This window comes from Lipotes vexillifer, unplaced genomic scaffold (genome assembly GCF_000442215.2).
Source record: "Lipotes vexillifer unplaced genomic scaffold, Lipotes_vexillifer_v1.1 scaffold525, whole genome shotgun sequence".
In the NCBI taxonomy this organism is placed as follows: Eukaryota; Metazoa; Chordata; class Mammalia; order Artiodactyla; family Lipotidae; genus Lipotes; species Lipotes vexillifer.
In genome coordinates this window covers 866,255-891,973 of record NW_006786891.1, presented here as the reverse complement: position 1 = coordinate 891,973, position 25,719 = coordinate 866,255, and the positions used below count along the sequence as shown (strand labels likewise).

Below are 25,719 nucleotides of genomic sequence, written 5' to 3'. Positions count from 1 at the left end.
AAGTATTTTCAAATTTCCCTTGTTATTTTTTCTTTGAACTATTGGTCGTTCAGGAGTGTCATTTAATTTCCACCTATTTGTGAATTTCCCAAATTTCCTTCTGTTATTGAGCTCTATATTTAATCCATTTTGGTCAAAGAACATCCTTTGTATTATTTCCATTGTTTAAATTTACTGAAACTTGTTTTATGGCTTAACATTTGGTCAGTTCTGGAGAATGTTCCATGTACCCTTGAAAAGAGAATGTCTTTTCAAGAAGTTTCCTCTGAAAGGCACAATCTGTTGCACATTGCTTCTGTTCACAGCACAGTGGCTTATACATAGCTGGAAGGGAGGCTGGAAATGTAATAACTGGCAGGGGAGCCATGTGTTCAATTAAAACTTTGGATGGAGGATATGTTACTGAAAGGAAGAAGAGGAAAATGGATATCAGGGGACAAGCCTGTTACAGGCAACAATATATTTGTGGTAATTTACTTTGAAACTTCAATACAAACTTAATCTGAATCAATACCTTGGGGTTAGCATTAGGATTAGCATAAGGATTATTAGAAATAAATTTTGATTGCATGTCTTGTTGTAACAGAAGCCACTGACCTTGCATTAATAAGATATAAGAAACCAACAAACCCGACCACCAAATTCAACAATCTTTTTAAATTCTGGAGCCCCTTAGGAGTAGAACATATCACCCCTGTATCTCTCTGCTTCATGGGGGATTCTGTTTTCTAATCTAGCTGAAAAGATTTTAGCATCTGTTTTGTGGGTGATCCTTTCTTAAGGTGCTGGACCTTGTGTCTGGTGACATGTTTGTGCCAAGTTGCTAAAAAATACATTTGTTAGTAGGTTTGAGAACATTGGTAGCACAGCACCTGGTAGGAAGATTGCTGGAGCTGGGGTTATGTTGGCCCTACCTTTCCCTCATCAGTACCAGTATTCATCAAAAAACAAACAGACAGCAACAACAGCAGGAAAAAGCAAAACAAAACAAAAAACCCCAAACAAAACCCCTTGCTATTCAGTGAATAGCATCGGCTTAGGCAGGTTTGCCTCAGATCAGGGTGTATCTGGAGATCACTTGCAGCTGGGACTCTCTGCCTCTCCTCTCTCCTCCTCTCAGCGTGTATGCTTTAATTATTGCTTCCTTCATGTAGAGGGCACAAGACCTGTGGCAATTGTACCTCACAGCTTCAAGAACAGATAGGAAAGAGCTCTTCCCTATCAGCTCAGCCCCAGTAGAAAAACTGGAAGGGTTAGGGTTCTATCCATTTTTTTTTTTTTTTTTGCTGTACGCGGGCCTCTCACTGTTGTGGCCTCTCCCGTTGTGGAGCACAGGCTCCAGACGCTCAGGCTCAGTGGCCATGGCTCATGGGCCCAGGCGCTCCGCGGCATATGGGATCTTCCCAGACTGGGGCACGAACCCGTGTCCCCTGCATCGGCAGGCGGACTCTCAACCACTGCGCCACCAGGGAAGCCCCCAGTTCTATCCTTCCTTGTCCCTGGGGTTGTGGGTTCTGTGATCGACCAGCTTGGTCAGATAACCACTCCTCAGCACTCACTGTGCCTGGGGGACTTAGTCACACCAGCTTCCCTTTGGCCCCACATTGGAGCTGAGTGGGGAGAAAATGAGGGCGAGGGCTCTGTGTCATTGTGGAAGAGGAGGAGGATTCGAGGCTAGCAGAACGCAGGTATGGTCTGGGAGAATGATTTGCAGGGCAGCCATTCCAAATTGTACCTGCTGGGTCAAACTCTGCTACATTTTACATGTGTAATTTAACTGGGTAATTTACTTGATCTCTCTGGTGTCACTTTCATTTATAATATGTGCATAACTCTTACCATGCAAGGTCTTGTGAGGCTTACTGTGTATAAATTGCATATCACATAGAGCAGGGGGTCCCCAACCCCCAGGTCACGGACTGGTACCTGACCGTGGCCTGTTAGGAACCAGGCTGCACAGCAGGAGGTAAGCGGCGGGCGAGTGAGTGAAGCTTCATCTGCATTTTCAGCTGCTCCCCATCACTCACGTTACCGCCTGAGCTCCGCCTCCTGTCAGATCAGTGGTGGCATTAGATTCTCATAGGAGCGCGAACCCTACTGTGAACTGCACATGCGAGAGATCTAGGTTGTGTGCTCCTTATGAGAATCTAATGCCTGATGATCTGAGGTGGAGCTGAGGCGGTGATGCTAGCACTGGGGAGCGGCTGCAAATACAGATTATCATTAGCAGAGGGGTTTGACTGCACAGAGACCATAATAAATTAGTTGCTTGCAGACTCTTATGAAAACCCTATCAGTGTATCAGTGAGTGGCAAGTGAAAACAAGCTCAGGGCTCCCACTGATTCTTCATTATGGTGAGTTGTATAATTGTTTCATTATATATTACAATGTAATAATAATAGAAATAGGGACTTCCCTGGTGGTGCAGTGGTTAACAATCCACCTGCCAATGCAGGAGACATAGGTTCAATCCCTGGTCCCGGAAGATCCCACATGCTGCAGAGCAATTTAAGCCCATGCGCCACAGCTACTGAGCCTGCACTCTAGAGCCCACAAGCCACAACTACTGAAGCCCGTGCACCTAGAACCCATGCTCCGCAACAGGAGAAGCCACCACAATGAGAAGCCCGTGCACCACAACGAAGAGTAGCCCCCGCTCACCGCAACTAGAGGAAGCCCATGCGCAGCAATGAAGACCCAACGCAGCCAAATAAATAAATTTATTAAAAAATAAAGTACACAATAAATGTAATGTGCTTGAATCATCCTGAAACCATCCCCCCCACCCCAACCCCGATCCGTGGAAAAATTGTCTTTCATGAATCCGGTGCCTGGTGCCAAAAAGGTTGGGGACCACTGACATAGAGGGTATCAATGAGTGAGAATCTGCTGCTGCTGCTTTTGCTATATCATTAATGTCACCATCATCCCTTTCCCCCAAGTCCTCATATTTGACAGTTATTTTTCTATAACACACCACTGAGAATGTTCATAAACCTTCAGTAGCTCTCCATTAACTATTGAAAAAAGTTTAATTTCCTTAACTTCTCACTGTTTTTTTCTGACCCTCCAAGACCTGGTCCCCATACCTCCTTTTCAGCCTCATCTCTCCATCTCTCTCCACCTTCCTCTCCACACACTGTGCTTGAGCTGTCAGTCTACTCTTCTGTGAAGACCTCATGTGTAAAGTTTTCCATACCTATGCTTTTGCTGATGTTGTTCCCTTGGCTTGGAATGCCTTCTTTTTCCTACCTTCCCTCTCTTATCAGAATCCTTTTTTTTAGTCCCAGATTGAACCTTGAGACCTGGTCACTTCAGTATTGCCTTTCCCAATCTTTTTTCCATGGCAGGGAGCCTTCTGTAGTTCATAGCACTTTGTGCCTCTATGCACATAATTTATTTTTGCTCTATATTACAGTTGTTCATATGCTGGTCTTTTTTTTTTGGACATTTAAAAATAGTCTAGGCCAGTTATTTTATAGGATATCCCACATTCTGGATTTGTCTGATTGTTTCCTAGTTATACTTGCTTTAATTATGTTCACTTATCTCTTTCAATGTTTTCTAACTTATAACCCTGTCTTACTCTTTTTCTATTTACTGTAATCTTATTTTTAAAAATGGAAGAGAGTCAAGGATGTTTCTTACATTGTTTGAGTTGTATTCTAACTCTCATTGGGTATTTTCAAACCTAATTATTTTTCTGTATTGCCTTGACACTTTTGGAGGGAAGATAAGTGCACGGTATGGTAAAAGGGCTATTAAATGCTTAGGGAATGTTTTTGTTAACTGTGTTTTTATCAACTATATTGTTAGTAAAGAACTCTTTTCAACCCTGCTTGACGTTGAGAATGTTTTATAAAATGTATGAGTCCTCTTTATATATGTAAGTAAGAAGACTCTCTTCACTACTTCAATAATAATTTCTGAACATGAATTTCTATAGCTCAGTATTTGCTTCTTTGTTTTATTTTTTCTTTTTTGAAGAGAGTTTACTTTGATTTATCATTGTAATATTGTTACATTGATAAGCTAAGAATCAGTGAAAACAGTGACATAGGCTATGTTAACAACATGTACTGCAGTGAGAAGGGTAAGGCAGATCTTTGTGTACAGACATGCAGATATCTCCAAGAAAGATTGAATTTATTTTTTCCAGCTTTATTGAGGTATAATTGACATATAACATTGTTTAAGTTTAATGTGTACAGTGTGATGATTTGATATACATATATATTGTGAAATGATATCACAATAAGGTTAATTAACACATCCATCATCACCTGTCATAGTTACCTTTTTTTTGTAGTGAGAACTCTTAAGATCTACTCACTCAGCCACTTTCAAGTATACAGTACATATTGTTAACTATAGTCACCATGCTGTACATTAAATCCCCAGAACTTAGTTATCTTACAGCTGGAAGTTTGCTTATGGCTCAGTACAATGGATATAGGGCATCTATGATTTAAAGTGGGACAGTTTTCTTCAAAACATAACCCCAGGGAATTCCCTGGTGGTGCAGTGGTTAGAACTCCAAGCTCTCACCACTGAAGGCCCAGGTTTGATCCCTGGTCAGGGAACTGAGATCCCACATGCTGTGTGGCACGGCCAAAAATTTAAAAACAAGCAAACAAGCAAAGAAACATAACCCCATGATATTGGCTTGTTTTACTTTGTCACATAGTGGAGTACAGAAAAATACCAGTTCTTGAGGTATTAAATCTTTTTAAAACTTTAGTTATTTGAGGTTTTACTTTATTTTATTATACATGACTAAATTAATTCTAGGAATATTTACTGAATGTCAACATGGGGTTTATTATGCAGAACATAGCCTTTGCTTGGCTCAGTCTAGTAGGGGAAACATAAAGGAGAAGCAACATTTTATCAATAAATATTTTTTATTACCTAATGTATGCCAGACATTGTTCTGAAACATAAGTCAGATACAGTTTCTACCCCTTAAGGAATGTGCAGTCTGTGGGTGAGTCAGACAAGAAACTAGCTATCATAGCACAAGATGGTGCATGCCACAACAAGGGAACACACAGGAGACTCTGGGAGTCCAGGGATGGGAATTCAAATCAGACAGAGGTAGGGCACTTGATGAATGACAGTTGGCAAGGCAGAAAATCAGGGTCAAGGATATTCCAAGCTGAGGAACATTGGATGAGAAATCTCAGAGGCAAAAAATGTGACCCATTTGGGGAGTTGCAAGGAGATAAAGTTAAAGCAGTGTTTCTCAAAACGTGGTCTTGTGTTTGCTTGAGTCAGAATCATCTGGGAGTGATTCTTAAATCTCCAGGTAATTTGTCGCCTTCCAGGTGACTCTCAAACTTACTAAAATATGAGAAACATATTTTAGTTGAGAGTTAAGGGCTATGAAGGAGGAATGAAAATATAGTGTAATATATGTTACATTTAAGGTACACATAAAATTCTGGGATTAGTTTTATTTGTATAGACTACAAAACATTTTAAACCTCCCAATTCCTATCTTTAAGTGATGGTGGGGTGAGTTGGGGTGGGGATGGAGAGAAGGGAGGAATATTATTATAAATGTTGTCTCTTTATCCCTAGATGATTTTAAAAACAGTCTATTTATCTTTATTCATTGAATGTTTCTGTTTTTCTTTTAGTCCAAGGACAAAATGATGAGAGGCTCTCGCAGAGGATGTGTTAGACTCAGAGTGAGTATTTATTCATTTTTATGAAAACCAATTCCGACAGAAAGAAAAAAAATATTTTGACAGATTAATGGGAGTCTAAATTTAGTTTAGCTCCTTTACTTAATTGTTAGGGCAGGCAACTAAGGCTCAGAGAAGTAAAAAGAACTTCTCCAGGGTAACTCCAGAACCAGGACTAGAACTCAGTTCCTTTGGCCCATGATTTAATGTTGTATTCATGACTTAATGCACCTACTGATTTTTTTAACCTCTACTTTATATCCAGGGACAGGGGCTGGAAATTAAATGAGTTGTAGTGTTGGCAATAGTGCAAACAGTAGGAAAAAACTGAAAAATCCCCTTTCAGCTGCTTAGTTCTTCCTGTTCAACACTATTTAATAATGGTTTTTGTAGCAGTGATGTCCAATAGAAATATAATGTGAGCCACATATACATAATTTAAAATTTTTGTAGTAATCACATTTAAAAAGTAAAAAGGTGAAATTAATTTTAATAATATATTTTGTTTATGCTGGTATATCCAGAATATTATTTAAACAGGTAATCAATACAAAAATTATTAATGAGATATTTTACATTCTTTCTTTCATATTAAGTCTTTGGAATCCACTATGTCTTTTGCACTTATGGCACATCTTTGTTCAGATTAGCTGTACTTCAGGTGGCCTGTAGGCACATGTAGCTAGGGGCTACCTTATTGGACAGTGCAGGCCTATAGCTTCAGGCTGCTTTCAATTGCTTGTTCAACTTCCACCGTGGTCCAAATAGCTAAAGACAAGAAAGAATGCAGGCTTGGGGATATAGTTTCTAGTACTCCATTGTATCTAAAGAAGGGCCTACCTCTATCATAACTTGGTAAATCAGCTTCTAGTGGCCTTTTCTTCTTTCAGGCTCCTGTTGCTTTCTTTCTGCCATCTTTTTTCTGCACCCTTACTTTTGAAGATGTAAATGTAAATATTTGGTAAACATACGATTGCCTTTATTAGCAGTAGTTAATTGGTAAAAATGGGAAATAACTGAGAAAAAAACCAAATTCTAATGAAAAATTTTGGCACTGAGATAAGAGTAAGTATGGTGAATTTACAGGATGGAAATGAGACAGGCTTGTTTTGAACAGATGTTGTATATGTGATAGCATAAAGATTTTTGAAAATTCAGCTTATTATACTGTTTACTGTTTTTTTTCCTTTCCTTTGGTTTTGCTTTTGCCTTCTTGGTTTAATTGCTTTTCTAACCACTTGCCATTGACCTCAGTCACCCCTCAGTCTGGTATGAACTGCTTTCTTGGCTTGAGATAGACTCAATGGTGAGACTTTGGCAGAGCTGCAGTGAGACAGCTCTTCAGTCGAATTCAACCTGGATTTGGGCCGCTGTCTCATTGTTACATTTAATGTGCTATTTTTTCTTTTAAATATAGCTTAATTAATTATTAACCCTTGTGACCACCATCTAGGTTAAGAAATAGAATTTGGCCTCTCTATGTGCCACATTCAAATTACAGCCACCTCCCTGTCTCTTAAAGTAACCATTGTTCTTTTATAGGAATCACTTCTTGGATTTGCTTTCCTAAATTCTATATTTTATATTACCCATTTAAAAAAACTTGGTATCTTTTGTTTGCAGTTATGTATTGAAGAATCCAGACCCTTTGACCTGTAGGAGCTTTCCATAATGTAGATTTTATTGATTGCATACTGGTGCAATTCAGCGTGTTCCTCTGTCTCTGCTTTTCTTGCAAATTGGCAGGTGGATCCAGAGACTGGATCAGACTTAGGCTTGATCCCTTTGGCAAGACTATAGCCAGTGTTGTGTTCTTTTATCAGTAGACACATGATGTCTGGTTTTTGCTCTTTATTGATATTAGCAACTTTTTTTTTTTTTTCCGGCTGCATCACACAACTTGCTGGATCTCAGTTCCCCAACCAGGGATTGAACCTGGGCCATGGCAGTGAAAGCACCGAGTCCTAACCGCTAGGCCACCAGGGAACTCCCAGATATTACCAACTATTGATGCTCAGTAGCTAGATCCATTTGGGGGTTGCAAAATTATGATATTTTATCATTTTGTTTCAATTTTTATCAGAAATAATTATATAAGGAAACATTTCTCTTCATCTATTATTTAATTACCCAGTGGTAAAGTTCAAATAGGATAAATAAATGCTCGATTATTTCCTTTTACTTACTCAATGTTCAAGATAATGAATTGACTTAAAACAATACTCATTTATATCTATATATCCAAAAGAATTGAAAGCACAGCCTTGAACAGATATTTGTATACACATGTGCTTTTCGTAGAAGCGTTACTCACAATAGCCTAGAGGTGGAAGCAGCCCAGTGTCCATATGATGGATAAATGGATAAACAAAATGTGGTATATACATACAGTGGAATACTGTTTAGTCTTAAAAAGGAGGAAGGAAATTCTGACACGTGCTACAACGTGGATGAACTTTAAGGACATTGTGCTGTGTGAAATAAGCCAGTCACAAAAAGACAAATATTGTTTGATTCTACATATATGAGGTACCTAGAGTTGTCAAATTCATGGAAACAGAAAGTAGAATGGTGGTTTTCAGGGGCTGAGGCAAGAAGGATTAGGGATTTCTTGTTTAATGCGTACAGAATTTCAGCTTGAGAAGATGAAAAAATTCTGGAGATGGATGGTTAGGGTGGCTGCACAACAATGTGAATGTATTTAATGGTACTAAGCTGAACACTGAAAAATGTTAAAATGGTAAATTTTATGTTATGTGTACTTTACCACAATTTAAAAACTCCCACCATTTATTATCTACAGTTCTGTAGATTGGACATCTCAGAAAGATTCTCCCCTTGTTGAAATCAAGATATTGGCCAGGCTGGGCTCTTATCTGGAGGCTCTGAGGAAGACTTCAAGGCGAGAATCTGCTTCTAGGCTCATTCAGGTTGTTGGCAGAATTCAGTTCCTTGTGGTTACAGGACTGAGGTCCTCATTTTCTTGCTGGCTGTCAGCTTGAGATCTGCTCTCAACTTCTAGAGGCTGCACATACTCCTTGTCATGTGGCCCCTCCATCTTCAAGTCAGCATGGTGCATAGAATCCTTCTAGTGCTTTAAACCTCTCTGACTTTTTATTTCTGCTACCAGCTGCAGAAAACACTGTGCTTTTAAAAGACCTCACATGATTAGAATAGGTTACACCCACCAGATAATCTTTTTGCCATGTAATCACTTCAGTGATTACTCATCCTGTACATAATCACTGCAGTAACATCTTATCATATTCACAGTTTCCACTCACACTCAAAGGGGAGGAGAGAATACAGGGGCAAGGGTCATTTGGGGGGCGGGTATTTTAGAATTCTACCACATAGCATGACAAAGAAGAACTAGACATACCTGTGTTTGAATCTTATTTTTGCTCCTTGCTTTGTTGACTGGAAGAGGGAAGCTATCTGTAAGCCTCCTGAGCTTGACTTTTCTCTCCTTTAAAGTGGGGATTATAATACCCTTGCAGAATTTTGTGAGGATTAGGCACTTGACACATAGATGGAAGCGGTAAATTAGTAGTGTTCGTGTGTGTGTGTGTGTGTGTGTGTGTGTGTGTGTGTGTGTGTGTGTGTGTGTTTTAAGAGGCTCTGTGGTAGTTTCAAGAAGCGGAACTGCCATTTGGCTTCCTATTTAGGAAACATCTGGAGAGTTTGTTTGCAATATAGGTTCCCAAGTCCCACTCTCTAGAGGTATACTGTTTTAGAACTGGGTCTGAAACCTTTATTTTTAAACAGATTCTCCAGGTGATAGTGTTGTACAGCCAAGATTGGGACCACTAGTGTAGTAGAATAGACCTGGAATAGTACTAGAATAGTAGAGAGACCTGGAGCTGAATCTCACTCAGCTTACACTCCTTACTGACTCTGTGCCTTTGGGCAAATTTCTTAACCTCTATGAAAATAACATATAACTTGCAGGGTTGTGAGGTTTAGCAATTATGCATGTACAGAGTTTGGCACATAGTGTATATCCAATATATGATAACTGCTGTGGATGATGATGATGATGACAGTGGTGGTGATAGATAATGCACCTATCATCTAGATTCCAGATGAGCTTAACGAGCTGTCATTGACCTGTACCACAGACCTCTCCCCGCCTCTTCATACATCCCATCCTATGCTCCAATCACACTGTATTTCTTCATGTTTCCTCACTGCTTCGGACATATATTTTTCTTATGTCAGGAATGTTCTGTGCCCTTATCTGGTGAGCTCATCTTTAAGAGACTTTTCAAAAGGTGTTTTTTCATGAAGCGTTCCTGATCCACATCCTTCTAACAGATTTGCTTCTCTTCCATTTGTCAGTTATATCCATGATAGTACTTTTACATGGTATTACACGTTAAGTAGTCTGCTTTCCCCAGTCAATAGTGAGTTCCCATCCACTGTCGTACGTGCCTGGTACACTGTAAGTAGGTTCTCAAAAAATGCTTATTGTTGATTTCATGTGTTTATAAAAATAAGGAATACATTTTGGGGAATTTGCCTCTACTATAGTTTACATACAAAAGAAGTATGGAAGTTATGTTAAACACAGCATGAGCCAGTGGTATGGATGTGTTTTATTTAAAAAAAAAAAAAAAAAAAAGCAAAATACCCATGTGGTTTTAGGCTACATGAAAGAAGATTAGGAAGAGGAACCAGCAGTTATTGAGGAAGCTCTTTGGATCAGTTACTGTGCTGGCTGATTTTCATTGACATTCCCATGACAATCCTCTCAGGCTAATGGTGTTACTTCATTTGATGAATGAGGAGACTGAGACTCATGCTACATTTAGTAACTTACCAAAGTCACACAGTTAGTAAATGGTGAATCTGGGATTGAACTTGGGTCTGTCTCATTCCAAAACCATGTACAGTCCATAATGTTACCAGGCTCCTCTTCTGTTTTCTTTTTGGTCGTACCATGCGGTATGAGGGATCTTAGTTCCCCGACCAGGGATCAAACCCATGCCCCCTGCAGTGGAAGTGCGGAGTCTTAACCACTGGACCACCAGGGAAGTCCCTGGGCTCCTGTTCTTCTTGACTAGAAGAGTCAGTGCAGACGCTCCAACTTGATGCAAGGACATGTAAAACCAGTGGAGGAAAACCATTTCCTTCCCCTCTACTTTCTTTGACTGTATTGGTGGCAAAGTGTGGCCACTAGATGGTGCCCTTGCCTTGATGGAAAAGTAGAATATTGGTTGAGTCCTGGGGTCTGATTTTTTCTGTCCTGAGACTCACCAAAAAGCAAAACATCGACATTTCCAGGTAAACTCTGAAAAATGGAGAAGTAGTAGCATTAAAGAGACAGAGTGTGGGATAGAGACAAGAACAGACCAAAATGAAATGGAATTCAAATCTGGATTCTGCCACTTACTAGCTTTGTGACTTCAGGCAACTCATCTATTCAGTTCTGAGTCCTATTTTCTTTAGCTCTGGAATGGTCTCATGTCATTTACTCATATAATTATGAATATCAAATTAACTGATACATTAAAAAGTATGGGACTTGCCTGGTGGTCCAGTGGGTAAGACTCCATGCTCCCAATGCAGGGGGCCTGGGTTTGATCCCTGGTCTGGGAACTAGATCCCACATGCATGCCGCAACTAAGAGCCCACATGCCTCAACTAAAAGATCCCGCGTGCAGCAACTGACCTGGCATGGCCAAAAAAAAAAAAGTATCCAAACACAATGTTTGGGACTTAGGTTCTTTTTTACAGTTATAATAAGGGACTTAGGTTCTTAATGAATGGTAGTTACTATTGTAATTATTAATTCCCGGTGAGAGGAACCAACATGGCGGAGTAGAAGGACGTGCTCTCACTCCCTCTTGTGAGAACAACAGAATCACAAGTAGCTGCTGGACAGTCATTGACAGGAAGACACTGGAACTCACCAGAAAAGATACCCCACATCCAAAGACAAAGGAGAAGCCACAATGAGACGGTAGGAGGGGCGCAATCACAGTAAAATCAAATCCCATAACTGCTGGGTGGGTGACTCACAGACTGGAGAACACTTATACCACAGAAGTCCACCCACTGGAGTGAAGGTTCTGAGCCCCACGTCAGGCTTCCCAACCTGGGGGTCCGGCAACGGTAAGAGGAATTCCTAGAGAATCAGACTTTGAAGGCTATCGGAATTTGATTGCAGGACTTGGACAGGACTGGGGAAAACAGAAACTCCACTCTTGGAGGGCACACACAAAGTAGTGTGTGCATTGGGACCCAGGGGAAGGAGCAGTGACCCCATAGGAGACTGAACCAGATCTACCTGTTAGTGTTGGAGGGTCACCTGCAGAAGTGCGGGTGGCTGTGCCTCATCGTGAGGACAAGGACACTGGCAGCAGAAGTTCTAGGAAGCACTCCTTGGCATGAGCCCTCCCAGAGTCTGTCCTTAGCCCCAACAAAGAGCCCAGTTAGGCTCCAGTGTTAGGTTGCCTCAGGCCAAACAATCAACAGGGAGGGAACCCAGCCCCACCCATCAATAGTCAAGGAGATTAAAGTTTTTACTGAGCTCTGCCTACCAGAGCAACAGTCAGCTCTACTCACCACCAGTCCCTCCCATCATGAAACTAACACAAGATCTCTTAGATAACCTCATCCACCAGAGGGCAGACAGCAGAAGCAAGAAGAACTACAATCCTGCAGCCTGTGGAACAAAAACCACATTCACAGAAACATAGACAAGATGAAAAGGCAGAGGGCTATGTACCAGATGAAGGAACAAGATGAAACCCCAGAAAAACAACTAAATGAAGTGGAGATAGGCAACCTTCCAGAAAAAGAATTCAGAATAAGGATAGTGAAGATGATCCAGGACCTTGGAAAAAGAATGGAGGCAAAGATCGAGAAGATGCAAGAAATGTTTAACAAAGACCTAGAAGAATTAAACAACAAACAAACAGAGATAAACAATACAAAACTGAAATGAAAAATACACTAGAAGGAAACAATAGCAGAATATCGGAGGCAGAAGAACAGATAAGTGACCTGGAAGACAAAATGGTGGAATTCACTGCTGTGGAACAGAATAAAGGGAAAAAAATGAAAAGACATGAAGACAGCTTAAGAGACTTCTGGGACAACATTAAACACACCAACATTTGCATTATAGGGGTCCCAGAAGGAGAAGAGAGAGAGAAAGGACCCAAGAAAATATTTGAAGAGATTATAGTCGAAAACTTCCCTAACATGGGAAAGGAAATAGCCACGCAAGTCCAGGAAGTGCAGCAAGTCCCATACAGGATAAAGCCAAGGAGAAACATGCCGAGACACATAGTAATCAAATTGGCAAAAATTAAAGACAAAGAAAAATTATTGGAAGCAGAAAAGGAAAAACGACAAATAACATACAAGGGAACTCCCATAAGGTTAACAGCTGATTTCTCAGAAGAAACTCTACAAGCCAGAAGGGAGTGGCATGATATACTTAAAGTGAGGAAATGGAAGAACCTACAACCAAGAATACTCTAACCAGCAAGGATCTCACTCAGATTCGATGGAGAAATCAAAAGCTTTACAGACAAGCAAAAGCTAAGAGAATTCAGCACCACCAAACCAGCTCTACAACAAATGCTAAAGGAACTTCTCTAAGTGGGAAACACAAGAGAAGAAAAGGACCTACAAAAACAAACCCAAAACAATTAAGAAAATGGTCATAGGAACATACATATCGATAATTACCTTAAACGTGAATGGATTAAATGCTCCAACCGAAAGACACAGGCTTGCTGAATGGATACAAAAACAAGACCCATATATATGTTGTCTACAAGAGACCCACTTCAGACCTAGGGACACATACAGACTGAAAGTGAGGGGATGGAAAAAGATATTCCATGCAAATGGAAATCAAAAGAAAACTGGAGTGGCAATACTCATATCAGATAAAATAGACTTTAAAATAAAGAATGTTACAAGAGACAAGGAAGGACACTATGTAATGCTCAACAGATCAATCCAGGAAGAAGATATAACAATTGTAAATATTTATGCACCCAACACAGGAGCACCTCAATACATAAGGCAACTGCTAACAGCTCCAAAAGAGGAAATTGAGAGTAACACAATAATAGTGGGGGACTTTAACACCTCACTTACACCAATGGACAGAGCATCCAAAATGAAAATAAATAAGGTAACAGAAGCTTTAAATGACACAATAGACCAGATAGATTTAGTTGATATTTATAGGGCATTCCATCTAAAAACAGCAGATTACACTTTTCAGTGCACATGGAATATTCTCCAGGATAGATCACATCCTGGGTCACAAATCAAGCCTCAGTAAATTTAAGAGATTTGAAATCATATCAAGCATCTTTTCTGACCAAAACGCTATGAGATTAGAAATGAATTACAGGGAAAAAAATGTAAAAACCACAAACACAATACGTTACTAAATAACCAAGAGATCACTGAAGAAATCAAAGAGGAAATCAGAAAATACCTAGAGACAAATGACAATGAAAACACGATGATCCAAAATCTATGGGATGCAGCAAAAGCAGTTCTAAGGGGGAACTTTATAGCTATCGAGCCTACCTCAAGAAACAAGAAAAATCTCAAATAAACAATCTAACCTTATGCCTAAAAGAACTAGAGAAAGAAGAATAAACAAAAACCAAAGTTAGCAGAAGAAAAGAAATCATAAAGATAGGAGCAGAAATAAATGAAATAGAAACAAAGAAAAGAATAGCACAGATCAATAAAACTAAAAGCTGGCTCTTTGAGAAGGTAAACAAAATTGATAAACCATTAGCCAGACTCATCAAGAAAAAGAGGGAGAGGACTCAAATCCATAAAATTAGAAATGAAAAAGGAGAAGTTACAACAGACACCACAGAAATACAAAGCATCCTAAGAGACTACTACAAGCAACTCTATGCCAATAAAATGGACAACCTGGAAGAAATGGACAAATTCTTAGAAAGGTATAACCTTCTAAGACTGAACCAGGAAGAAATAGAAAATATGAACAGACCAATTACAAGTAATGAAATTGAAACTGTGATTAAAAATCTTCCAACAAACAAAAGTCCAGGACCAGATGGCTTCACAGGTGAATAATATCAAACATTTAGAGAAGAGCTAACACCCATCCTTCTCAAACTCTTCCAAAAAATTGCAGAGGAAGGAACACTCCCAAACTCATTCTATGAGGCCAACATCACCCTGATACCAAAAGCAGACAAAGGTACTACCAAAAACAAAAAATTACAGATCAATATCACTGATGAATATCGATGCAAAAATCCTAAACAAAATACTAGCAAACAGAATCCAACAACAAATTAAAAGGATCATACACATTGATCAAGTGAGATTTTTCCCAGAGATGCAAGGATTGTTCAATATACGCAAATCAATCAATGTGTTACACCATATTAACAAACAGAAGAATAAAAACCATAAGATCATCTCAATAGATGCAGAAAAAGCTTTTCACAAAATTCAACACCCATTTATGATAAAAACTCTCCAGAAAGTGGGCATAGAGGGAAGCTACCTCAACATAATAAAGGCCATATACGACAAACCCACAGCAAACATCATTCTCAATGGTGAAAAACTGAAAGCATTTCCTCTAAGATCAGGAACGAGACAAGGATGTCCACTCTCACCACTAGTATTCCTCATAGTTTTGGAAGTACTAGCCACAGCAATCAGAGAAGAAAAAGAAATACAAGGAATACAAATTGGAAAAGAAGAAGTAAAACTGTCACTGTTTGCAGAGGACATGATACTATACATAGAGAATCCTAAAGATGCCACCAGAAAACTATTAGAGCTAATCAATGAATTTGGTAAAGTGGCAGGATACAAAATTAATGTACAGAAATCTCTTGCATTCCTATACACTAATGAGGAAAAATCTGAAAGAGAAATTAAGGAAACACTCCCATTTACCACTGCAACAAAGAGAATAAAATACCTAGGAATAAACCTACCTAGGGAGACAAAAGACCTGTATGCAGAAACCTATAAGACACTGATGAAAGAAATTAAAGATGATACCAACAGATGGAGAGATATACCATCTTATTGGATTGGAAGAATCAATATTGTGAAAATGACTATACTACCCAAAGCAATCTACAGATTCAATGCAATCCCTATCAAATTACCAATGGCATTTATTATGGAACTAGAACAAAAAGTCTTAAAATTTCTATGGAGACACAAAAGACCCCAGTAACCAAAGCAGTCTTGAGGGGAGAAAAACAGAGCTGGAGGAATCAGACTCCTTGACTTCAGACTATACTACAAAGCTACAGTAATCAAGACAATATGGTACTGGCACAAAAACAGAAACATAGATCAATGGAACAAGATAGAAATCCCAGAGATAAACCCATGCACCTATGGTCAACTAATCTATGACAAAGGAGGCAAGGATATACAGTGGAGAAAAGACAGTCTCTTCAATAAGTCATGCTAGGAAAACTGGACAGCTACATGTAAAAGAATGAAATTAGAACACTCCCTAACACCATACACAAAAGTAAACTCAAAATGGATTCGAGACCTAAATGTAAGACTGGACACTATAAAACTCTTAGAGGAAAACATAGGAAGAACACTCTCTGACATAAATCACAGCAAGATCTTTTTTGATCCGCCTCCTAGAGTAATGGAAATAAAAACAAAAATAAACAAATGGGACCTAATGAAACCTAAAAGCTTTTGCACAGCAAAGGAAACCATAAACAAGACGAAAAGACAACCCTCAGAATGGGAGAAAATATTTGCAAATGTATCAATGGACAAAAGATTAATCTCCAAAATATATAAGCAGCTCATGCAGCTCAATATTAAAGAAACAAACAATCCAATCCAAAAATGGGCAGACCTAAATAGACATTTCTCCAAAGGAGACATACAGATGGCCAAGAAGCACATGAAAAGCTGCTCAACATCACTAATTATTAGAGAAATGCAAATCAAAACTACAGTGAGGTATCACCTCACACTAGTTAGAATGGGCATCATCAGAAAATCTACAAACAGCAAATGCTGGAGAGGGTGTGGAGAAAAGGGCACCGTCTCGCACTGTTGGTGGGAATGTAAATTGATACAGCCACTATGGAGAACAGTATGGAGGTTCCTTAAAAAACTAAAAATTGAACTACCATATGACCCAGCAATCCCACTACTGGGCATATACCCAGAGAAAACCGTAATTCAGAAAGACACATGCACCCCAATGTTCATTGCAGCACTATTTACAATAGCCAGGTCATGGAAGCAACCTAGATGCCCATCAACAGATGAATGGATAAAGAAGATATGGTACATATATACAATGAAATATTACTCAGCCATAAAAAGGAAAGAAATTGAGTCATTTGTTGAGATGTGGATGGATCTAGAGACTGTCGTACAGAGTGAAGTAAGTCAGAAAGAGGAAAACAAATATCGCATATTAACGCATGTTTGTGGAACCTAGAAAAATGGTACAGATGAACCGGTTTGCAGGGCAGAAGTTGAGACAAAGATGTATAGAACAAACCTATGGACACCAAGGTGGGAAAGGCATGGGGAGGTGGGGATGGTGGTGTGTTGAATTGGGTGATTGGGATTGACATGTATACACTGATGTGTATAAAATTGATGACTAATAAGAACCTGCTGTATAAAAAAATAAATAAAATGAAATTCAAAAATATTAAAAAAATAATAATTCCCATTGGTAAGATGAATCTCAGATTGTGAAGAATCTTATGGGGGCCTTAGGAATCGCCCTAGTAATCACTAAATATATTGTGAATTTTCAAAAACTATTAATCCATCTGTGACTTAAAGTAACTCTTTTTTTAATCCAGTGCTTCATTCACTGAGTACTTCACTTCACTCGCTGAGTACTCCATATATCAAGTGTGCTGGTCATCAGAGTTGACTGATTCCCTGAGGGATATGTCCTCTGTGTTCTTTTAGTCCATCACAAGAGAGTTCAGCAGTGTACCATTATAGATTATTAATAGTTTTAGCACTGACTTCTTCCAGGGCTTTATTTCAATGATTCTACATTATTTTTTCATGTGTTAACATCTCTGGCTTTGGGATACATTTTATAATCATTGATGTCTTAGAATGGTTACAATTAGGTATTTCTAGGTTAATGTATAACCTTAAGAATGTCTTTCCCCCTCATCCTCTTAGATCTGCATCCTTTTGTCAATTGTTTTATCATTTCATTATGAAAAAATACTTTATTGGTTTATGCCTTTTTTGTTAATTCACTAGCTTTTGTGGAAACATCATCTCTTCTGTGAATTTGACCCTGAAAATGTCCTTTCTTGGCCAGATGTAAACATCTGTGTAATCTGTGTGATTGGTACATAGATGTCATTAGTGCTATATTTTCTGAACGTTTATAATATTTTATGACTATAAATTAAAAATTTTTAAAGTGATGGAAAAAGGTATTCCAGGAAAATATTAACCAAAAGAAAGCTAGCAAATAGTATTAACATCAGAAATAATAGACTTCAAGTCTTGCCTGGATTGATTTCAGAAAGTAAACCTAAATTTCATTCCAGTAATTGTATAGCCTTGCAAGTTTTGCAGCTTGTAAATAAAAATCCCTGGGAATCTAATAATGAAGAGTTGGTGGTTAATAAATAAATTAATAAATAATAGACTTTAAGAAAAAAATTTCAGTTGTATGGAAAAAGAGAATGCCCCAAACCCAGTGTCACATACATAACATTCTCTGACAGCAATGGAATAAATTAGAAATCCTTTATAAAACAGTAGCCACATGCCACCTCACACACATACTTGTAAATAATTCATTGGTAAATGTAGAAATTATAATGGAAATTATGAAATATTTAAACCTGAATGATAATCAAGGTACACATGTTAAAACTGCATCTAAGGCAGTCTGTGATTTATAATCTTAAATGAATATATTATAAAACAGAGATTGAAAATTAATGAGCTAAGCATTATATTCAAAAAATTAGAAAAAGGGCTTCCCTGGTGGCGCAGTGGTTGGGAGTCCGCTTGCCAATGCAGGGGACGCGGGTTTGTGCCCCGGTTTGGGAGGATCCCACATGCCGTGGAGCGGCTGGGCCCGTGAGCCACGGCCACTGAGCCTGCGCGTCCGGAGCCTGTGCTCCAAATGGGAGAGGCCACAACAGTGAGAGGGCTGTGTATCGCAAAAAAAAAAATTAGAAAAAGAAAAAAGTAGTGATAAAGAAAGTAGAAAGAGAAAACAAAGGGAATTTTTAGGCCAGAGTCCCTTATTAATGTAGCTGTCAAAATCTCGAGCAAAATACAGTAAACCATACCCAGTAATGTGTAAGCAAAAAGTATTATGACCAAACAGAGTTTATTCTAGCAATAATAGGATGCTAATTTTATAATTAATTAAGATAATTTACCATAGTAATAGACTAAAAAGGAAAATTACATAACCATCTGAATAAATGCAGAAAAAGCAGTGAATAAAATGAAACATGCATTCAAGATCAAACAAGTTAGGAATAGAAGAGAACATTCTTAACCTGATAAGGAGTATTTGCTAAAACGCTCCAGTGTTCTTAATAGTGAAATAGTAGAAGCATTCTCTTTAGAATCAGTAGCAAGACAGAGGTGCCTGCTTTTGCTGTTACTTTTTTTTTTAAACTGAAGTATAGTTGATTCACAATATTATGTTAGTTTCAGGTACACAGCATAGTGATTCAGTAATTTTTCAGATTATATTCCATTGTAGGTTATTTCAAGATAATGACTGTAATTCCCTATGCTAAACATTATATCCTTGTTGCTTATCTATTTTATACATAGTACTTTGTATCTGTTAATCCCATACTCCTAATTTGTCCTTCCTCCCTTCTCCCCTTTGATAACCACAAGTTTGTTTTCTATATCTGTCTGTTTTACATATACATTTATTTGTAATATTTTTTAGATTCTACATATAAGTAATATCATACAGTATTTGTCTTTCTCTGTTTGCCTTATTTCACTATGCATAATCTCTGGGTCCGTCCACGTTGCTGCAGATGGCAGTAGTTCGTTATTTTTTATGACTGAGTAATATTCCATTGCATATGTATGTGTGTGTGTGTATATATACATATATATGTATGTATATATATAAACATATACCACATCTTCTTAATCCAGTTGCCTGTTGACAGGCACTTGAGTTGCTTCCATGTCTTGGCTATTGTAGATAGTGCTGCTGTGAACATTGGGGTGCATGTATCTTTTTGAATTAGTATTTGTTTTTTTCTGGATATATACCTGGGAGTGGAATTGCTGGATTGCATGGTAGTTCTATTTTTAGTTTTCTGAGGAACCTCCATACTGTTTTCCATAGTGGCTGCACCAATTTACATTCCCACTAACAATGTACAGTGGTTCCTTTTTCTCTACATCCTCTCCAACTTTTGTTATTTGTAGACTTTTTTTATGTGAGTAGTGAGGTGATATCTCATTGTGGTTTAGATTTGCATTTCTCTAATAATTAGCAATGTTAAGCATCTTTTCATGTGCCTGTTAGCCATCTGTATGTCTTCTTTGGAAAAAAGTCTGTTCAAGTCGTCTTTGATTGAGTTGTTTGTTTTTTTGTTACTGAGTTGTTTGAGCTGTTTGTATATTTTGGATATTAACCCCTTGTTGGTCACATGATTTGCAAATATTTCCTCCCATTCCATAGGTTGTCTTTTTGTTTTGTTGGTGGTTTCCTTTGCTGTGCAAAAGCTTTTAAGTTTAATTAGGTCTCATTTGTTTTGCTTTTATTTATTTATTTTTGCCTTGGGAGACCGGTCCGAGAAAATATTACTACGATTTATGTCAAAGAATGTTCAGCCTATGTTCTCTTCTAGGAGTTGTATAGTTTGTGATCTTGCAGTGAGGTCTTTAAACCATTTTGAGTTTTTTTTTGTATATGCTGTGAGGGAATGTTATAGTCTCATTGTTTTACATGTGACTGCTTGGTTGTCCAGTTTTCCCAGCACCACTTGTTGAAGAGATTGTCTTTTCTCCATTGTATGTTCTTGCATCCTTTGTCATAGATTAATTGACCATAGGTGTGTGGGTTTATTTCTGGTCTCTCTATTCTGTTCCATTGATCAATGAGTCTGTTTTTGTGCCAGTACCATGCTGTTTTGATTACTGTAGCTATATAATATGGTCTGAAGTGTGGACGGTTTATACCTCCAGCTTTTTTCTTTTTTCTCAAGATTGCTTTGGCAATTCAGGCTCTTTTGTGGTTCATGTGAATTTTAGGGTTATTTGTTCTAGTTCTATTAAAAATGCCATGAGGATTTTGATAGGGATTGCTATTTCTCTAAATATTGTACTCTGGAGGTCCTAGGGAATGCTAGAAGATACAAAAGATATAAGGTTTGGAAGGAAGAATCAAAATTAGTACTTGCAGAAAATGTTTCTGTAACTGTGCTAGGGGCCCTGGCAAACACAAGAATAAGAAACAAAAGAATTTGAAGAAAAAGGGTTGGAAGTGAAGAATAAACATTATTGATGTTTGCAAATGATATGATTGTCTACATTAAAAAAATCCACAAGAATCTAAATAAATACTATTTAAATGTCTCACCTTCAGCAAAGCTGTGTGGTGTGGCCAAATAAATAAAAATTTTTAAAAATTAAAAAAGAATTCTATTTAAATGGTAACAAGAGCTCTAAGTCACCTAGGAATATATTTTATAAGATAAATACATTCCTTTGATGGATAAAAAATGTAAACATCATTGAAACACTACAGGAAAATCTGAAAATAGATAAAGCTATCTCATCTTCTTGCTTATTAGACTCAATATCATGTGTATGTTTATTTCTCCTAAATTAATCTATAAACACATGTAATCCCAGTCAAAAATCTCAGTTAGGCTTAACAAAGAAGTTGAAAAGATGATTCTAAAAGTCATTTAAAATGGTAAAGGGGCAAGAAAATTTTCAAGAATAAGGAGTCAGGGGACTTGCCATTCCATATGTTAAGACTTTTTAAATGAAACTATTGTAAATTAAAATAAGTATGATATTATTAGTATAAGGGGAAGGAAATAGATCAGTGGCATAGAAGAGAAAGCTCAGAAACAGAACCCCACATCAATGAGAAATTAGTATATGACAGCATTACAAACCAGACACTATCACTCAGTAAATGAAGCTGGATCAATTGGCTGCCCATATGGAAAAAAATAAAATTATTCCCTACCTCATGCTATACACAAAAATAAATTCCAGAGGTATTAAAGGTATAAAATGAAAATTTATACTTAAAAGAGTTTATAGAAGAATGTCCTTATAGTATCAGGATAGAGGAGGATGTCTTAAAACACAAACTATGATAGGAAAGATTGGCAGATTTAACAACTTTCAAATTTTAAAACCTTTCAACAGCAACAACAAAAGACACCATAATCAAAGAGAAAGACAACCATTGGGCAGGAGAGAAAATATTTACAATGCATATAGTTGACAAAGGATTAATATCCAGAGTATATAAAGAATTCCTACAAATCAAATAGGCAAAAAGAAAATCCAAAGAACACATACAAATCAGTAGAAAAGAAAAAAGAATGCCCAAAAAGAAAATGTACAAAGGATACACTCAATTCATGTAAGAGGAAATAAGAATGGCAATAAATATAACTAGATTCTTATTCTCAGTAATTATCAGAGACTCTAAATTAAAAGTTTAGTAAAATAGTATTTTCATCAGTTTGCCAAGGATTTTTAAAGTCTGATTTTATCTAGTGTTGGCCAGTGATTGGGGATATAGGAACTCTCATACAGTGCTGATGGGAATATTAATTGGTACAACTGCTCAGGAGAGCAGTTTTGTAGTCTTCAGTAAGGTTGAAGGTACAACTGATTCTACATAAAAATGGAACTCTCTTCCATTTCAGAGGGTTTGCTTGACATTTTCTTGCAGAAGTGTTGCCAGGAGACATATACAGTGATGATTATTGCTGCATTATTGGAATAGGAAAAATAAAAAATAACCTAAATGTTCTACACAGTGGAATTGAGACATTGTGGTATACTTATATAATAAATACTATATAGTAGATAAAATGTACATACATATTCTTGACATAGATAGTATATGTGTGTATATGTATGTATATACATATGTATACACACACATATATTCTTGACATGAAAAGTACATATATATGTATATATATTTATTTACTCAACATGAACAAACCTCAAAATAATATTGAGTGAAAAAAGGAAAGCAAATTGTTCACCACTCTCTTAGTCACCAGAAAATTCAATACTCATTGAAACAATGAATGATGCTGAAGTGGGGGCATGCAGCAGTGTCTTTGGTGAGCAGGCTGGACCTTAAGCTTTCCTGTTTCCCTCTATATTGTTGACTCTTCTCTCTCCCCTCTAAACCATGTGCTCTTGCAGGGCAGAGATATATCTTATTCCTATATATATCCCCTGGCTGTTATTGCTCCTGGCCCAGAATAGGTATTTAATAAGTATGTTGAAGTAATTAGTGAATATTGCTTATTATACCTATGCCCTGTTAAGAATGGTCTTTGGATCAGGAGTTGCAAGACCTGAATTCTCCTGTCTTTTAGTTGTAGGTCCTTGGGCAATTTTTTTTACTTCTCTGAGTCTTGGTTTTCTAATTTCTAAAGAAAAGTAATACCTGTTCTGCCTAAATGTGTTATATGAAAGTAAGATCATATACCATAAGGTCATATAATGTAATAATGTAAGAATGTTATATGAATGTAAGACTTCTAATATTTCAGCAGTGAGGGAAAGTATGTGGTTGTAGAGTTGCAGTGGGAGTAGCTGTGCTGTGTATTCTTAGCACTGTCAACGTTCCTTTTAGGAGCTGTGTGAGCAATCTGTGTCCCAGAGGAGTCATCATTCCTTTTTTATTATCTCTGGAGCCAGTTTACCAGTTTACTTTTTTCTTCTTACAAAGGGAGATTGGCCCTAAAATAGCCAGCGTTCTGTTTTTTCCCAAGGCATGAGAGCAAAACTATCTTTCTGTCTTTGGTACCAGAACTATGACTCATGTCTGAAGTATGTTTGTGTGTATAGAAGAAAGGAAAAGAGGTAAAGTCAGGAAACTCAACTGATTTCATGACTCCATCTTCTATTACTTTCTGGAACCTGGATAGTGTGACCTGGAGCAGCAGGCGCCTTGGTGAGCCCAAGTACTGGCAGAACCTGAAATGTTGATCATCTGAAACCTTCAGAAGAAAAATCATGGAAAGTCATTGAGTGATATATATGCTTATTATGTTGGCACAATGGGTCATAAAAGCAGGGACAAAGTAAAAACTTTGGTATATTGATGGGTTAGCATAACAAAGAACTTTGGTTGATGATAGAGTATTATTCCATATATGGATTAGCAAAGGCAGTTTGCTTTACCAAATGTAAAAGATAAATAGTATAAACCCAGATAAGGGGAGAGGAAGGATTTTTGGTGGAAGAGAGCTTGGGCAATTGGTAAACCTCAAGCTGCCCAACTATAGAATTTCATGAGAGATGAGAGGTAGGCATGGAGCAAATCACTGAGGGCCTTTGGGCTAGGCCATGATAGAGTGACCATATCCCCTATAGCAGGACACTCCTGAGAATAAAGGGGGTTCTATTCGTTATTATGCTAGGATAACAGGAATAATCTGGAACTGTTGCAGGTAAACCAGGTTATACAGTCACATTATTTGAAGGTAAAGAACAGCCACTGATATGATTACATAGCCTATGAGGAGTGGGAGGTTAAAATAAATTTTAGGCAGGAGACTTGGACAAGTCTGAATAATAACCTTGACTGGAAGGGACTGAGAGAGGTGGGCCATTTGCTAGCTGAGGTTGTATAATTGAGAAGGATTGTTGGTGTTGTTTTTGTTGTTGTTAGAGAGTGTAAAGTCTTGGCATATGTAAATGAAGTTGGGAAAGAGCCAATAGAGAGGGAGAGGAGTTGAAAATTGGTACAGTAAGAGATCTGAGGAAAGGTAATAGGCACCTTTTCCATTATGACAAGTGGAAAGGAAGCAAGAGTGGGTATAGATGCAGGCGAGTCTTTAGGTGGGAGGGCATAGCAGGTTTAGAGTTCCTACCTGATGACTGCTTATGTTGTTGAGGGTTCAAGGAAGGTAGAGAAGATTTTAAATAGCTACAGCGGACAATGGAAGAGAGACCAGTAGCAAGACAAGGATGCCCCCTACTACCCCTGTATTCAACATTGCCAGCCACTCTAGGTTCAGTCTTACACCAGGCAGTCCTAGCCAAATGAATAAAGCAAGAAAAATAAATATAAGGTATAAGGATTGGAGTAGAAGAAATCAAACTGTTATTATTCATAGCAGCTTTAATTAAGCATACAGGAAATCCAAAAGAATCTGCAGATACTATTAGAATTGATAAATGAATTTAGCAAAGGTACTGGATACAAGGTCACTATACAAAAATAAATTGTATTTCAATATATCAGCAACTACTAATTAGAAAATGATTTTTAAAGAATAGAGAACATTTACCATAGCATCAAACATAAATTACTTAGAAATAAATATTAAGAATAGGGGGGACAAGACCTTTACTCAGAAAACTATAAACACTGAAGTTAAAAAAGACCTAAATAAGTGGCAATCCCAGTTTGTTCCCAGTCAGTCCAGTCAGTATCCTAATAAGTGTGTGTGTGTGTGTGTGTGTGTGTGTGTGTATGTAACTTGTTCCACTGCTGACTTTAAAATTTACAAAGGGCCAAGCATACCCACTTTTTAAAAAATTTATTTATTTTTCTTATTAGTCATCCATTTTATACACATCAGTGTATACATGTCAATCCCAATCTCCCAATTCATCACACCCACACCCACACCCCTTGCCTCTATCCCCCCTTGGTGTCCATACGTTATTATCTACTCTGTGTCTTAATTTCTGCTCTGCAAAATGACACCTCACCCTTCCCCCTCCCCATATCCTCAAGTCTGTTCTCCAGTAGGTCTCTGTCTTTATTCCTGTTTTACCCCTAGGTTCTTC

At 37.9% G+C, this 25,719-nt stretch overlaps 1 protein-coding gene across 9 annotated transcripts in view; it reads left to right on the top strand.

Moving 5' to 3' along the window:
- OSBPL9 (oxysterol binding protein like 9) overlaps nt 1-25,719 on the top strand; it is a 172,048-nt gene that overhangs the window by 25,564 nt on the left and 120,765 nt on the right. For 7 of the 9 annotated variants that reach the window (XM_007459626.1, XM_007459622.1, XM_007459624.1 and 4 more), the window contains exon 2: nt 5,644-5,694. The exons of the other annotated variants lie outside the window; for them this stretch is intronic. In XM_007459626.1, the coding sequence (XP_007459688.1) occupies nt 5,644-5,694 (51 nt within the window). The remainder of the gene's footprint in view (nt 1-5,643; nt 5,695-25,719) is intronic. 9 annotated transcript variants of the gene reach the window in all.